At 41.5% G+C, this 17436-nt stretch overlaps 1 protein-coding gene and 1 long non-coding RNA gene across 3 annotated transcripts in view; both read right to left on the bottom strand.

Moving 5' to 3' along the window:
- The window catches only part of acsl3a (acyl-CoA synthetase long chain family member 3a), a 32141-nt gene that overhangs the window by 4374 nt on the left and 10331 nt on the right, over positions 1 to 17436 (bottom strand). For both annotated transcript variants that reach the window (XM_037776304.1, XM_037776305.1), the window contains exons 3-10: positions 16058 to 16235; positions 10931 to 11040; positions 9548 to 9686; positions 6181 to 6331; positions 4947 to 5070; positions 4773 to 4844; positions 649 to 788; positions 363 to 535 (exon numbers count right to left, since the gene is read on the bottom strand). In XM_037776304.1, the coding sequence (XP_037632232.1) occupies positions 363 to 535; positions 649 to 788; positions 4773 to 4844; positions 4947 to 5070; positions 6181 to 6331; positions 9548 to 9686; positions 10931 to 11040; positions 16058 to 16235 (1087 nt within the window). The remainder of the gene's footprint in view (positions 1 to 362; positions 536 to 648; positions 789 to 4772; positions 4845 to 4946; positions 5071 to 6180; positions 6332 to 9547; positions 9687 to 10930; positions 11041 to 16057; positions 16236 to 17436) is intronic.
- LOC119492007 lies at positions 11926 to 13755 on the bottom strand. Its single transcript, XR_005207699.1, has 3 exons — positions 12656 to 13755; positions 12503 to 12505; positions 11926 to 12380 (listed from the first exon to the last, which is right to left on the bottom strand). It is a non-coding gene; the product is annotated as an uncharacterized LOC119492007 (long non-coding RNA).

The following is a 17436-nucleotide window of genomic DNA, read 5'->3' as shown; positions in this document are numbered from 1 at the left end:
TGTAGTGTGAACTTAGCTTAAGGCTGCATTCACACCAAATTAGGCGTTACGGTGAAAATGCAATGAATGTGGGTAGAGTGTTTAGGCAGCGGTGGTCAGGGACCACAGGGGATGCCGAAAAAAAACCTGCAAGTTGAAACAGAATCAACTTTGGGGGAAATGCAACCCAACGTCATGCTGCGGTGGCCAGTCACATAACCGGCGATCAGTTCCCACAATAAGAAGAGCAGCTTGAAAGACTGGAATGTTTAAAGCTGATGGAGATGTCATTAGTTTCTCTATTTGTTGGATGATTTATTATTATTTCTATTTGTTCTCTAACCATATCGGCCTACTGCTTTCAGACTCTCACTACTGCTTACGTTCACTAACGGATCCAGCACCGCAGGTCTCCGTCAGGCCGTATCCTTGACCCACCGGGCAGCACAAACACACATTCATGAAGCGCTGCGTGACGGCGGAGAGCGGCGCTCCACCTGATAACAACACTCTCATCTGACCTCCCAGCAGAGAGCGAACTTTCTTGAACACCAGCCTGGATGGATAAACAGAGAAGGCAGAGGTAGATTAACGGGCAGGTATGTTAACCTGAGAATAAGATGTAGAAATTATTTATCAAAATGCCATCGTAACAACTCATCTACACACTTGTCACATAGAGGTGTGCTGTAGCCTTTGGCGAGCTGATCCAGTTTGTAGTTGTATGCAAGAATGAAGAGCGTTCGCTGGACACAGTTCATCTCCTCCACCTTGGTCATCACATTCTTATAGATACGGTCCATGATCTCCTGGAACCATGAAGGGACACATGGAGGTGAGAAAGAGAGAAAGAAAGAGAAGTGATAGTGTGACTAAATTCCAAAATAAGAGAAAAAGTAGGGGCAATATTTAAGACTGATGCAGAGGAAGACACAGCCAGACGCTATGGGAGGATAAGATACATGTTGGCCAGTAAGTCCTGTTTCTATACTTATCTGTCTGGTGAAAAGATACAAGTTTGAGAGATATGAGATGCAGCACAGTTGCATTGCCATTGCAGCTCCTAATATGGGGCGCCGCCAGAGCTCTGGCACCATTATAAATTGGAGATTTCGCCAAAGTACTGGACCTGAAGTACAGAGGCACAGTACATGTATACTAAAGGAGGACAAAACCAAAAGACATTTGGAATATATTTTATATTTATGGCTTGTTGTCTTTTAGTATTTTTCTTTTTATAGGGATGGTTAAAAATAGGCTTAAAGGTTAGCTATGGTATTTTTCAACCTTGACCCTATTCTAAATGTATTTTGTGTCCTAGCTGACTAATAGGGACAACAATTCTGAAGTTGGTCCAGTATTGAGGGAGAGCGCTGTAGACGCCAGCTGCTCACAGGCTGCAATATGGTGCAATTGGGGCAAGCTGGCACCGTCATTTACGTCCACTAAAAGTGCTTGTTGTTGCCATGACAGGCTCTGATTGTTATTATAAGTGTCTGACATTATGGAAAGAGTCTCGCTTAAGGAGAAGTCTCATTCTGAAATCTTGTGTTTGTCATGTTCTGGCTGTGCCAGTCTTTATTAGTTATGTTTATGTGATTTTGGTTTGTGTTTGGTTGTGACAGTGTTGCCGGAAGACAACGGTGGAATAGTGGAATACATTCATGGTGGAAACGCGAGTGCCAGCCGGGCAGAGTTTGTTGTGTTGGAGAACAGAAAGAGAAGCTTAGTGTTATCTAAAAGATTTGGCTGAATATTTAGATGATTTCCACAATGTGGATGAGGTCTTTGAATTCGATGGCCGCCCGTATTTGTTTGAGCTAGAGTAGACGGATATTCAGATTTCACAACAAGACTTCTCCTTGAGACTTGGACACAATAACAAACAGACTGGATCAAGAGAAAGGTAAGAAAAACCTTTTATTTCTCTGTAGAGTCCTTTCCATAATGCTGTCAGACATTTCAACAATCTGTCAGTGGCGAAAACAAGCACTTTTAGTGGACGTCACGTTACATTGACGCTGCTCACTTGACCTTTCAGCTTGTTTCAAGGCTGCCGCTCACAGCGTTCTCCCTCGACACTGGACCAATTTCAAGAATTGTTGTCCCCATCGGTCACTTAGACACAAACACATGGGAAAATAGGGTACATGTCGTCTGTAGTCCCAGCTCTGGACTATCACCAAATCTCAGTGCACAAGATGGAGTATTTTCTTTATCTAAATGCCAAAGTTGCCCATGGTCAAAATCATCAATGTTAGATTTAAGAGAGCTCGTAAAAATACAGAACAGGAACAGAACAGCTCTCTCTAAATACAATAAGTCCAGAGGAACAAATGAGTACAATGTGGAACACACATGCTTCTAAATTTGGTTGCATAACAGCATGTCTCCCTAATGGATTACTCTCAACAAGTGACCTACAAAACCAGAGAAAAACCCATGGAATCCACACGAGTGAAACTGTGGGTTGGTGCAATGAAAAACAGAAGGGAACTACAGTAAACTTCTTCCAACTTTATTGTTAGCATTTATCTGGTAAAAGGCCACGGTAGATAAAATATGTATAATTGACTATTGTAAGGGGAAATAAGTACAGCATTACAACATTGTAAGAAAAAGTGATTCCAGCTAAATTAAGTGAAATTGGAAAAGGACTTGGATGAAATTGCATCAAGTATTGTAAATGGAAAAACAACAAATTCCTTAAAGCTGCATTAACCAACATTTGGCCACTAAGAGGCAGATAAAAGCTGAAAGACACACAGGCTGATTGGTGATAGGAACATGACTGTGCTGGGAACAGGAATATCAAAGGAATTGGTATTACAGTATTTATTTATTGGCTCGGACACTGCATAGCCTAACTTGACTTGGTTTTTGAGTTTCCTTCTGACAAGCGGAGAGAACTGAAACCCACAGATCAAAAACACTTCATCAACCAAATCAGCAGAGTGTCTTCAAAAGAAGGACTCATAGTGAAATGGGGAAAAGGGCACAAACTCAAAACAATAAAAACCAGCTGGTCCCTGTGTGTGTGTGTGTGTGTGCGTGTGCATGTGTTTGTGTGTGCGTGGGTGTGTGTGTGTGTGAGTGTGTGTGTGTGTGAAGTTAAAGCAGTGAGAGAGGAAGTCGATACAGGATTCACGCAGCAGCCCGTCGTCATATCACAGCAAACAATTTGTATGTGTGTGTGAGTACGTGTGTTAGTGTGTATGAGTGTGTGTGTGAGTGTGTGTGTCGTGGGGAGAACCACATGGGGCTTTCTCACGTTCTGTTTACAGCTGTGAATGGTTCCAGACACTGGGGCCCTCTGCCCTTTACACTACGACCACTGGGAGATGGGAGGTGGGGGGTGGAGGTGGGGCTGAGCTCATGGTGTGAGAGAGAGAATACAGCGGCGAGGGCGTATTGTCTCCAGCTAGCCGGCGTACAGTCTAGCCAACAAGAGCAATGGAATTATAATCTCCTATCGTCAGGGGTTTAATCATTTCAGATTTCTTCATAGCAGTGATTAAAGTGCCTACGTAACATCACATTACTCAACTTTGGGATTTTTAATTGAATAAAATTCAACCACTTTTTTTATAATCGCTCCGCCTCTTTGAATCAAAGGTAGAAGCCGCAGGATTGCACACTTTATATGAGCTTTGACTTTGAGTTAATAATTGCTTGATTGCTTGGCCCTTGGCTGTGCTGCTTGCAGCACGACTCATCCCTCACTGACTCCAGGGAAGTGAAGGAGAGTTTGGTTGTAATGTAAGTATATCGTTAGCTTGCACGGCATCTGGATTATCGCGATGTCACACGATCACGCAAGAATCGCGAAATCACACATCACATGAAAATCCATCTTGTCAGGCTCCAAGTAATGCGTTTGTGTCCGGCAGGCCAGAACACAGCATCCTGTGAGGAGCTACTGGCAGCTACGGGCGTGGCTAAGGTGTCTGAGACGCGACACGGAGAGGCGACTGCTCATTCTAAACAACAATGGGCAGCTCCTAAAGAGGTTAACGTAGATGCTGCAGTAGCATCAGTTATATCAGAAGTGGAAAGTATTTCTTCATTGAAAGAAACGCAAAGAACAACACTGGAGGCTTTTCTAGATGGAAAACATGTGTTTGCTCTTCTCCCGACTGGCTTCGGCAAGGATTTGATTGATAGATAGTTCATACAATCCCCCGCCAAGTTCAGTACGTAGAGTCATCTAATGCATTAGGCATTTAAATATATTAATTATAGCAGCTTCAATCCTCAGATTATTGAGTGCAATGATCAACCATATTGATGGCTGTGTGTGGATACCCTATTAGATGAAATCCTTCTGCACACTTTCTCTTTCCAGCTCACACTGCGTGTCCTACTTTTGTGTTTCTAAACACCTTCTAAAACTAACAAAGCACTTAAGAAGGGTGGAACTCTTTCATTGACAAACTAAATACAGCTATGCAAGGTTTTGAGTAAAGCCAATCCTGACGTCATCACTGCTGAAATGAATCCCTCAAATCTATTTCAAAGACAAGCTAGACTGGCCAACCTCAAATATGCCATTTTAGCCCCAGTATTTACGTCACAGTGAGTCCAGTGACAGAGTCCAGCAGGCACAGGCCTGCTGGACTCTGTCACTGCTCCACAGCTGGATTACCAACAAAGACAGACTGGAATCTGACCTGCGTCCAGACGAGGCCAAACTGCAAACACTTACGCAGACTCAGTGAGAGATACTGTAAGGCTCCTCAAACATTATACCGTGTACTGCATAGTGTTGTGCTGAGTGTACTGTCTTGACGTACCGGGACCGCTGCCATCAGAGTGGGCTTCAGGACGCTGGCGTCTCCTTTGCTTCCTTTCTTGATCTTGGTCGACTTTGGGTGGGAAAAAGAAGCACAATAATGGCTGCACATATCAGATTTGGAGCATCTCATTTGACTTAAAGACTTAAATTCCACTGCACTGTCTTACTGCACCTGGTCAGATAGAGTCAGAGGTGACGAATAGCCGATCCTACCGCCGTGAAAAATACATATGAGCTCTGCACTGAGCTCCAGTACATGGGCGAGAGGCAGGTAGCCGATGTAGGTGTCGTCCACACTGTGAACACAAAGACACTCTTTGAGACGTGCTCTGAAAGTAATCAGTGCCATCTCATTCAAGCATTAGCTCTAGTTAAGTTCATCAAGCTGAATAAATGTAATTTACACATGCACAATCTGCTGTATAATCAGTTTAATACAAAGTATCATGATCTCTGGAGTCATAAATCATATGATGGTAATCTTCAGAAGATAAATGCTGTGCATCAGAAAGATTATCTGTGCCAAATAGGAGGCATCTTTCCATGTACTTGGACTTAAAAAATGATCTACTGGCCACATATTTATCTGAACACAAGTATTTCTGGCATACATGAGGAGGAGGTTGTATTACTTAATACACTGATTGCGATCGTAACATCCGTAACCCTCTAACCTTCATCATTTTCCGCTAACTACCATCCTCCCAGCTTTTCCCTCCACTCATACTGAACTCCCTTCCCTCTGCATTTCCTCCCACCCCCGCCTCGTTCCCCAGAGAGAAGGGTCGGTTTTTTGTTTTAATGTAAACATTTATGATTGTACTCGCCGGCTCATACTGTACTTTTTGCACGTGTTCAGTTAGCCCGAAAGAGCATTTGGCACTTTTCCTTAAAACACAGTATCACTCAACCAAAGAGCCAGTGACAGCAGAGATTAAGAGGAGAGTTTGATACAGCAGAGAAGAGGAAGTTAATGTCCTCTCTGTGCTGATATAATGCAATTTAAACTTCTCGTCTCTTCAGATAGGCTACACTGAGCTGAGGAGGCATTCTCAGGCATAAATGGATTTAGGTGTATACAGCACCCTGCTCACTTTGGACCAACAGTAATAGTGAAATAAATAAAAAGGCATTAGTGTATAATCCAGCTCATAACAATAGTAATGTAAAAGTACAGAGATAGGATTTTTTTTTTTATCCCAGGAAACATCACTTCCTCCCCGGCAGCCCTCCTTCCATAAAAAGCTCCACCAGTCAAGTGGTTGGGACACACGCATATTCTCTGTATTGCCACGAGTTAGATGAGAAGATTAATACCGCCCTATATAAAGTCTTGCTATACTTAAATCTCTCTCCTTCATATATCACATTTCCAAAGGTGTATCATGCAAGTTAGTGTCGCCTACCCGAGGTTGGGTATCCGCTCGGCCATGCCCGTGAGGCCAGCGATGAGGTTGCTATGGGAGATCATGACGCCCTTTGGTTTGCCGGTGGATCCGCTGGTGTACATGATGACGGCAACGTCTGAAGGCAGCGGCTGCTGGCGCTCACGTGCTGCTGCAACCCGAAAACACACACATGAGCTTAATGCGACAAAACTGCATTACAGAAATGGCTTAACTGTGATTTGTGTAAATTGTATTCATATATTATAACAGCCACGCACACACAGACACATTCTTGGAATAAAAGTAACAGCGTCTGTCCGTTCCAGTTGTTGCATGTGTGCAGAATAAGCAGATTTAATAAAAGAAAATGCAGTTGGATGTCAAAGGCCGAGGAAATATTTAAAAGTGGCTGTAAGTCAATAGAGACTGTGTAAAAGTTCAAACACATGATGGAAAATAGTCAGCTGTGATATTAAACAACCAGGCCCCTCTTGGCACACTGAAGACTTTGTGTCCGGCTGTGCAGCCAAAAACACCATCTCTCCTCTTCCTCTCCTCTTCCTCTCACTCTCTTGCACTTTCTTCTTTTACTTCCACTCTTTCTGATACTTTCTTTATCTTTTGTTCTCCTCAGTCGTTCCTCTTTAATTTATTTTTTTATTTTTTTATTTTCTCTCTTATCAGGACTTCAACTGTGTACATCTGGTAGGTTATCTTCTGCTGGCTGTCAGCTTAGTGTGTGTGTATGTTTACTTTGGACTTCCCAGTCATTTTGTCAGCCTAAATCTCATTTTTTGCATTGAGGCAATCTTTGATATTGCATCCATTGCAAGTTTTCAAGTACTCTAATACAAGTGTGATTCTTCAGTTGACACTAAAAGGTGTTAAACGTGCTCTGTAAAATACTCAGTTTCAGATTTATGGACAGATTATTCCACTGAGCTGCTTCACTGGAGAGAATTGTGTTTTTTCCCATGATGCTATTGAATCAAAAAGGTATGAAGTCTGTCAAGCTACATCTTGTAAAGTAGCTGTGATTCTCTTTGTAGTAGTGAGAAATAATTAAGTACTTTAGTACCATATTAACAACAATTTTGTAAGTGAGCAGCATCTTATAGGACAGTGGACAGTTTAGAAAGTTGGGGGAAGAGAGAGAGAGAGGGGGCGACATGCAGAAATGGCCGCTGGTCGGGTTCCAACTCGGGCCGCCGCAGTTAGGACTCAGCCTTGTTGGCAACCCCGCTCTACCAACTGAGCTATCGGTGCGCCCAAGTGAGCAGCATCTTAATATAAATAATTATTTTTTTCCCACCGTCAACCAGTTAAGCTTTTTAAAATGTGCAGGAGCAAGATATGTACGTGGGTGAACTTTTAAATTAACTCTTATCAATTTCTTTTGAGCCTTTTGTAGTTCGCTTTTGAAGTGTTGTGATAATCCGGTATACCAGGAGATGGCACGTTGCGTCAGGCACTGGCAAGACAATGAAATACAATCCAGGAAATCCTGTGTGAGTAACAGATCTGTGAATTTGAAAGCGTATCAGGCACCAAAATACTGCACAGCAGGTTTATATCACTGTGAGACTAGATTTTACTCTTACTTTAACTTTGGAAAGTTATCACAGCAGCAACTATTTTATCTTTTGTTGCGACAATCGCAGGGTGGACAGCAGGAATACATTGTCCTCATTATAAAGTAATTCACCATTTATGTGGTTGACCAATGCAGCGTCTTGCTGGACAACGTTGAAATAAATGAGAGGGATGCGATTTTTCACGCAGAGCTGAAGTCGGTCTGAACGCAACCTTAAGGGATGGCTTCCCTTTTTTCCCATGATTCATGTTGCTTTTGCATGAAGTTAAACAGTCGATGGACTTTTTGCATCATTGCCTGCGAGTGGGTGAGATTTACAATCAAGACCTCTAATCATGTTTTGTATTTCTTGACATCAAGGAATGCATAACTAGGAGATAAAAGACAGTCATGTCTGGATGACTTGGCAGCACAGAGTGATCATCCATCTCTGGGGTTCCTGTCTGAATAAATAAGTAAAGATCAAATCAGTTTGAAGGGAAACAAAACCAGTTAGTGGTTTGCTAGGCTAGCAGCAGTGTACTCTTCATGTTCAACGTTGTGTGGAGCAAAAACAGAACTAAGATTGTCTGATCGCAGCCAAAAAAGAGGATGAAGGGAGACATAGAGGAGAGGAAGGGAGAGTAAATCACATTACTGTCACAAGAGGAGGGCCTCTCTGCTTCCTCTTTCCTCTTACTCGGACACCAGGCATGTAGGAGTGTGTGCTCTGAGAGTTGATGTCATGTGAAGTTAACAGCGCTGTGTGTAAACATGACCCTCCCTTATATCCCAGAGCTCCATCCTTCCTTCCCCGAACCTACTTCCTTCTCTCGTTATCTACACATGACTCTACCAGCTTCTCTTATTGTGGGTCAGTCAGGTCAAGGGGCCACAGCGAAAGAACGAAGAGGGGGCGAAGAACTTTCCTCATCCATCCAATCCACTCACTGAATGAGCATCGTATCGACCTTAATCTGACACAGATGTGAGCACTTCCTCATTCACATGACCTAAAGGGACTGATACCAGTCCGCCCCCAAGAAAAACCCCACCATGACCATCCCAGTTAGTGCAGGACTATCGGTTACTAACCTCTCAGCTACTAAAACAACGTGATATTTTCGATTTAGTTCAAGGGAAGGCACTTTTTTGGTTTAGGTGGTTTGGGCTCGGTATTTAAATATCAACCTGGTATCATGCCAAAGCGTGCAATAGACCCACCTGTCCACCAGAGGACAGTGTGTCAGTGTCACGTTTTGCAATGCAAATATGCAAGTGCAGTAACAGCAGGGGGGCAACGAAACCACTCACTTAGGTTTATGCAACAAAACCACTTAGTTAAGTTTTGGAAAAATGTCATGGTTGGCCTTAAAATAAGTACGTAAACTAAGTTCAATAAGTACGGAGATAACGTAACATAAGTATGGAAAACACATCACAAACACCACTAAAAAACACATGTATGTAATGTAACTTACAAAACAAAACAGGTCTCGAACGCCAGTCTCATGGTTGAAAGCCCTGTGTTTGTTGGACCCATCCACTCTCCCGCCCACTGTAAGGGATTTTTCTCGCTTTTTATTCTACGTCACTAGCTCTGAGCGCAGCATATTTACACACATGCATTTACATTGCAGTCAGTGCAGACTACATGGCGTACAAATGACACGCCACAAGCAAGAAAGGCGTTCTTATTGCACGCTTTTGCCTTGCGGCATTATTGTGTCATTCATACACCTTTTCATGGGACCGGGCTGTAAATATTTAAATACATGAAAGTGCTTTAATATTTCTTTATTTGAAGCTTACCATTCTCCGGTCTGGCTCCCAGCTTCTGAACAGCAGCCATGTTGTGGATGCTGATGCCACGTGGATAGCCGGGCCATGAGGTTGGTGTGTTGTCCACTACAATGATATGCTGCAGCCTCGGAGCTTCAATTAGGATAGCCTGACACACACACACAAACGTACACAGTAGCACATGATGAAAACCAGGTTTCTTCTCAGACAAGCAACTAAAAAATACCATGCACATCATCTTCATCAATATTTGGGCTCAGAGGGGATGTGTGAGAGTGAGCAGAGGAGCTGTGTTTATGCCACCTTGATAAAAGAGGAGATGAACTGCCAGAGCACCATTTGTCTTTAGGGATTGAATCTGTTCTAAATGGTCCTTAACATCCAGCAGGTGCCCTTCTCCTTATTGTTATGTCTCTATAGTAACACACTCCTCAATCAGCACTGCCCCAATATCTCAGATACTCTCTGATGGATAACTGCGACCAGAACAGTTGATATATAGCCAGCAGGAGGCGACTCCTCTGGTTGCAAAAAGAAGTCTGATTGTATAGAAGTCTATGAGAAAATGAGCCTACTTCTCACTTGATTTATTACCTCAGTAAACATTGTAAACATGAGTTTATGGTCTCAATCAGCTAGTTTCAAGTCTTCTTCAATACAGCGTGATGTTCATTTAGTAAATGATGGTCCCATTTAGAGTCAAATAGACCATAAAGCAGGGGATGCTTTAGGGCGGGGTTACCTTGTGATTGACAGGTCGCTACCACGGAGTTGTCCGGTCTGGGAGTTGTCTGTGTTTTCGTCTTACAACTTTAACCCTTTCACAGTGTGTTTTCAGTTCATGAAAGTTAATTATAACCTTTTTGGTCGCCTAAAAAATGTCTCATTCAGCATTCAGTTGTACTTAGCTCCATCCTCTCGTGTTACTTCTGGTTGCAAAAAAACAACATGGTGACGGTCAAAATGCCGAACTCGAAAACAGCAGTCCACAAACCAATGACTATGTCCACTTCTTATATACAGTCTATGGGTCATATAGACCAGAGACAATTAGATGTCAGGAACCACTGACAGACTTTGTACCAGTGATCTAAACCCAACTTAACTTAGTTTACTTAGATTATTATTAGCTAGAATATAGTTTGTAGACTGGGATGAAGGGAAATCTCAAAATGTAATATTTTGTTTGCAGCTGTTTTTTTATTACTATATTGGACTACTTAACGTTGTCTTTCAACCTTCAAGCACAACTTTAAAGGGGGACATATGATGCTCATTTTCAGGCTCATACTTGTATTTTGGGTTTTTACTAGAACATGTTTACATGATTTAATGTAAAATAAAACAAAAACATTTCAGTAAATACGTTTGTGTATTGGTGTGTATTCTAACCTTGAGTCTGGTCTCCAGGAGCTCTCTGCTGGTGATGATGAGGGTGACCTGAGTTTCATTCAGCCCGTGAGCGATGGCTGGACCTCCCAGTGTGGAGTAAAGGGTGACCACTGCAACACACACACATAACACAAAACCATTATCACAAATGACTGAATCATAAATATTCTACTGGCCTGGTTTCTTCAGTTTATTTACACACCGGTCATGTGACACAGTTAATCATTTCCACACATAATGTAACAGCCCCTGCTGTCTCTAAGGTAACCTACTGTAAAGAAAGCCTGACCACTTGATTACAGTAAGTCAAAGTTGACTAGTAGCCAATTTCCTGTCACAGGAAAATACTAGTAACTGGTTATAAGTCATACTTCTTGGAATAAACAGACAACTAATGGGTTTTTTTTCCCCATGATCTGGCTCGCTGTCCACAATGACTCCATATCAGAACGCTTTTTCCCAAAGTGTGTGCCAAATGTCTGCGCCAAATTCAAGGGAAGCGTGTCTAAAATTCATAAAAAAGCAAAAAACACCCGTACACATCACACAATCACATATCCTGTCTTTTCTTTTTACATATTTATTGTTATTATTAGGACCTGGTGATATGGCCAAAATATTCTATCATGATATAGGTAATTTCATAACTCAATAACAATATATATATATATATATATATATCACGATATATCATGTTTTCTTGTAATTCAATAAATAAATAGTTTATATGTAATAACCACATGGTAAAGCCTGTTTTTGTATATTTCTGTGTGAATTAAATATTTGACAAATAAAAAGAGTATTTTCACATTTTAAGAACTTGAGTGAAAAATTAATAAAACAGTTTTAAGTGAAATTATAGAGAAAAAATAAATAAATATAGGCTTAGTCTATATCGTGATATAGAAAAAAATACATAGGATAGACATTTTCATATTGTTTTGACAATATACTGTATATCGTCATATTGCCCGGGCCTAGTTATTATTGTTTGTTGTTATTATACATATATTTTTATAATTGTTTATCACTATTATGTAGTAATATTATTTTCTGTATATTAATGTTGTATTCTCTATAACATTGTGATATATTAACATTATTTAGCTGGATTCTCCAGATAAGCCCAGTGGGTTTTCTGCCTCTTCCTGCACTGGGTATTATTTGTTATGTTTGTTATGTTTGTGTATTCTCAAAAATAAATAAACTAAACAAAAATTAAGCCCTAATATCTGAAGGCTTGAGGATGCAGTCGGTAAATTGACTGGCTGAGAGGAAGGAGATAGATTTAATATGTTACAATAACCCTGCAGTAAATACTATCTGATGCCTCTATCAAGCTTAAAATGTGTTTTGTTGAGCTGTTTGTTTATATTGTATTGGACTACACTTTGATGTACAGAGGCTGGTTTTTCTGTGTGTGTGCAGAGTCATCATATAGCCAGTGAAGCTGGACCATGTACGTGCTCTCTGTCTACACCGCTCAGTCCTTCTGATTTGGCCCCTCCCACACTGATGACATCACAGGTGACCTCGAGAGGCCTCAGCACAGCGTCCGAGCCAACGGGACACAAGCTCTCACTGACTGACCAGCTCTCTTTTGGGGATACAAACAGTATTGGTATGTGAGGGCGTGTGTGTGATATGACTATAATGTGTGGTATGAGTGCTTTCATACATGCGTCCACATAGGAGCAAAATCAGTAGTTGGAACTATTAAGATACCTTTTATTAAAAGCAGATATTGACTAGTCAGTTCACATCAGTTTGATTACATCACATTGTGTTGCATTGGGAAGATCTTAGCTCACTGAATTCTTATACAATTTTGATCACATTTCACAGAAGAGACAGTCTGTGGACACCCGAACATAACACCCATATGTGATTGTTGAGCATGCCTTTCCAAAACCATGGGCGTTAATATGCTGCTGTAACAACCTCCTCTCTTCCCGTCTAAAGCTTTCCACAGGATTTAGAACCTGGCTGAAGGGATCTGCTCCCATTCAGACACAAGAGCATTAGTGAGGTCCAACACTGTTGTTTTCGGTGATAAGGCCTGCCCATGCGGCAACCTCCGGTGCTGAGAAATGAAGCCAAACGTGCCAAAAAAGTGCCCAAAACAGCAGTTTTTCAAATGGCCACTTGACTCTGGCTCCAAAAGCAAGTCAGTCCCCATAGATTAAACATGAATAAATTCAACGTGTTTTGTTAGACAGGATAGACAGATTGAGAGAGAGAGAGAGAGAGAGAGAGAGAGAGAGAGAGAGAGAGAGAGAGAGAGAAACAGAGTAGCTACCAGAGGTCTATAACCCCTTTTTCCTACACTGACACAGACTCATGGCTTTGTGGGACAGGGGCTTAAGTGACATCACATTCTTGCGTCACGGAGCTCCAACACTTCCTGCTCTGCTGCTGTGTGTGCGTGAGTGAGTGTGGATGGGAGTGTGGAGGGCCATGACACCTCCAGCCGTGAGATCTAAACACCAGATTGGGCTCCACACACGATCACACACACACATCACGCACTATAGGTCATTTAATACTTAACAAACTCCACTCTGTAGCAACTGACAAAGAATGTGTGAGATATTCAGCCTGGTGTTTACTTGCTACTTACTTTTTCAGTTCAACAAATGGGGTCTTGAGAGCGTCATTTAAGACATAAAAAAACCCAAACTGGAGTTATGATGTTTTTATATGCAACGTGTCCTCATACGTATGATGACTCACGAAAAGTTATTCCTCATTTTTTGTGCGTTTTCCTACGAATGTCCAGCAACACGCTCCAATTTCTGCTCATTACATGCTGCATACAGTCTTTTCAAAATAAACCTCCATCTTCACAGGACACAACTTGGGTAGGTTTAGGAAACAAAACTACTAAAGCCAAGTTCACACTACAAGACTTTCAAAGTCGTCAGATCGCTGTACTGTTCACACTACACAACTTGCTGTCTTGCAACCAGGAGTCTTGATCTTTGCTCTTTGTTGCAAATGCATCACATACAGTAAGTTCCTATGTGTTGTTCCAGGCGACCAGGTTTCCCCTCAACCCATGTCTTATATTCTCATTGGCTGTAGCTTGTGGACCGGAGTCCCTGACAGGTCCAGATATTTAGCCCGCTAGATATCTGGAATGTGTCTGCGAGGCATCGGTGAGCGTCGCCGAGCCTCTCGGCTTGCGTCTTTGAACAGTTCCCACATGACACTCGAGCCAACGCCGATTTGCCTCTGATCTGGGGCTTTTGTCGGGGAGCTCCAAAAACTGTTGTCTGAAGTCGTGTAGTGGGAACATAAGTTAGGTTTAAGAAAAGATCAACTTGGTTAGGATTAAGCAACAAAACTACTTAGTTAGGTTTAGGAAAAGATCGTGGTTTGGTTTAAACTAACTCCAGAAGTGGCGTTACTTAAGTACAGAAGTTACGTGACAAATAAATCATCGTTGACTTCTAGTTTCACACGATGTACTAACGCCGGTCTCCTGGGTGAAAGTCTGGTGTTTTTTGACCCACCCATCCATCCCGACTTCCTCCCTACACGGCGTTTGTCGCTCTTTATACTTCCAGGTTCACGATTTCAAAGGGATATACACGAATTACAGTGCATTACTTTTCGTAGGTATATGAACGGTGTATGAGATCAGCCTGTTATATGACAACAGCATCACGTAGAGAATGTATGCTGTGTGATTGCTGCTCTCATTTATTTAACTCACATATATGAATTATATGAAGTGCGTAGACCTCACAAATAATGAGCACATTTGCCTTCTGACAAAGAGCCAATAAAGAGTAAATACACACACACACACATACACACACACACACACACAGTGTGTTTGAGTTCACTGGGGGTCTTTGGCTGACTCCTTGATGCCTCTGTCAACATCAGATGCTCACGTAGACTCTCTCACCCCTCTTCTGACGCCATCACCCCTCACTTCTCTCCCTCTCTGTCCCTTCCTCCGTCGCTCTCTCCAACCTTTAACTCCCCCCGCTCTATGTGTTATTATCCACCGCCCCGGGCCTTCCACTGGCCCACTGTTTGTGTTTGCGAGAGAGAGAAACATTATAAAGACGCTCTATTGGCTTGTTACTGGCCGCATATATTCTAAAAGCATGTCACTTTACTGGAGCATAAACTAAAGCACACAGAGGAAATGAAAGGGTCCTTCAAGGACAATCAAAAAGATTTAATGAGCTTAAAGTGCTGCTGTGGATGCTCATATAGTGAAGAAAGCCCCGAACATATTAAAGAGTAAATCATCACTGCATTCCTCGGGGTAGAAAGCTGCTGCAGTACCGCGCTCTGGAGCTGCAACAAGACAACCATGGCTTCTTCTGAAGTGAAAGTCTTTCTTTCAAAGGATCATATTGAAGATTTTCTTTTGTTTATTTAAAGTAATTCTGCTGTTTTTCTTGTTTTAGATGTCACAATTCTTACAATATCCCCTATAACAATCAGCCTTGTGCTAATGTTAAATGATTCATTTGGACCTGCTCACCTGAAGAAACCAGAAACTATTCTGGGCTGACAGGTACAGCATTTTACACTTATATATATATATATATATCTACTGTGATGCAAGCTGAAAGAACCATTTTCTTTTGTCAAGAGTGCAACCAGTGTATAAGTGGCAGCGCTGTGCATGTATAAAAAAAAGTGTTTCCATCACAAGAAAATGAAACGGATGGAGAAGAAAAGGAGTGAAGGAAGTGGGGCACTTACGTAACAGCAAAGCAGAAGGGACAAACTGACCTTCTTCTGTCTCAGCTGCATGTTACTAGTTTTCCACTGCAACCACTAACGTGTGCGTGTACACACACACACACACACACACGTGCACACACACACAAAGACAAATGGCTATAAACCAGCCTAATTCAGACACATCTGGAAGACGCTCAGTGGGAAAGACAAAACTGAAGAGTGAACTTAGAAACTGAAACTGAAAGTGCACTTTAGTATCAACAAACAGCATTGACAAAACATACAGTATGTAAGAGAGGGATGCTTGTATCCACCTTTGCTGCAGTGTTTGTAAGAATGATTACTTTTCATGAGGTGTTAACCTAATTTGTCCTCCCTCCTCTTTGTATTTCCTCACAGTCACACTGGACTTACACGGGAAGTTGTGCATGAAGCATGCCTGGGCAGCAATCATCCACTCGGCCCGAGTCTCACAGAAGATGGCCACGTTGTTTTTGGGCCGCTGACCCAGTGATGCCAAACCGCTGCCGAACTGGGACGCTGCTGACAGCATCTCCTCATAGTTGAGCCAGCAGTACTCACCCAGAACCACCTGCAGGGGGAGTGGGAGGACACGAGATGTGAGGAGTACAGTCACAGTAGTAGATAAAGGAAAGAAGAATACAATGACCCAAATCATTACAATTGAAAAGCCCAATACCCAGTGTGTTGCTTCCATAACATATCTTCTTTCAAACTAGTGGAAAGAAAAACATCCAAAATACACATTTAGGTGTTTATTTTACTACTTTGTCTGTTTGCGTCTCTAGATTTCTCCTAAATTTACCAAAAGTTACCATTAGATAATGCCTCATTTGCATATTTAAACATAACATTTCAGAAAACTTGTAATACAAAAAATAATTGTCTTAGTGTCATTAATCAACTGGGGAAGTTTCATGGTGATATCTGTTAGTTCATTTTTTTTTAACCCTATTCACCTGTAGTGTCTTAGAAATGTATGACATTTTACAATATGTATCTTTAAAGGCTGCTTTCTCTAAATTTGTTTTTTCTCAGACTATGAGCCAGAAATCTCCACTTCAGGAGCACTAACACCGACCAAACTTTCCCGTTTCATTTCAATCTATAATCTGAAGGTTTTTACAGAGGAGTTTGTTCTTATATCATTCATAGTTTGATTTATTGAATATTTTATTCCTAAAAACATGGTGAAAATAGATTTTTAATGGCAGTATTTTCTGATTTATGGAGTGATAAAAAGAGATATCCAAAAATCCCCTCTGAAACCTTTGACTCCAATATGTCAACAGAATGACATATGTTCCTGAAATTTATGCAAATTAGCACATATTTGATAAGATAATGCTTCATTTGTATATTTAAACACAACATTTCAGAAAACTTATAATACAAAAAGATAATTGCCTTAATGTAAGTAATCAGCTGGGGAAGTTTCATGGTGATATCTATTAGTTTGTTAATTAATTGCCCTATTTAATCTATCCGCATTACTCCATCCAAAAGAACATTTGAGGATTCCCCCTTTTTATTGTGTGTTGGTGGTGACATTTTACCACATGGAGTGAAATCCCACAGTCATATGTTTGACCTGTTTTATACTAAAACCAGTTCACTATTGCCAAACAGAGCTACTTCCTCTTCTACTTTCATTCTCAAGCTGTAGCGTTTCATGGTCGTCGTCTGCATGAGAATAAGATAAACACACAGAGACGTCTGGAGATACTCTTCAACACTCTGATGACAGTCAGAGGCCACAAACACACACACAC

The sequence above is a fragment of the Sebastes umbrosus genome, chromosome 7 (genome assembly GCF_015220745.1).
Source record: "Sebastes umbrosus isolate fSebUmb1 chromosome 7, fSebUmb1.pri, whole genome shotgun sequence".
NCBI classification, from domain to species: domain Eukaryota; kingdom Metazoa; phylum Chordata; class Actinopteri; order Perciformes; family Sebastidae; genus Sebastes; species Sebastes umbrosus.
Note: the sequence above shows the minus strand (reverse complement) of the source record. Positions and strands in the feature narration are given on the sequence as shown.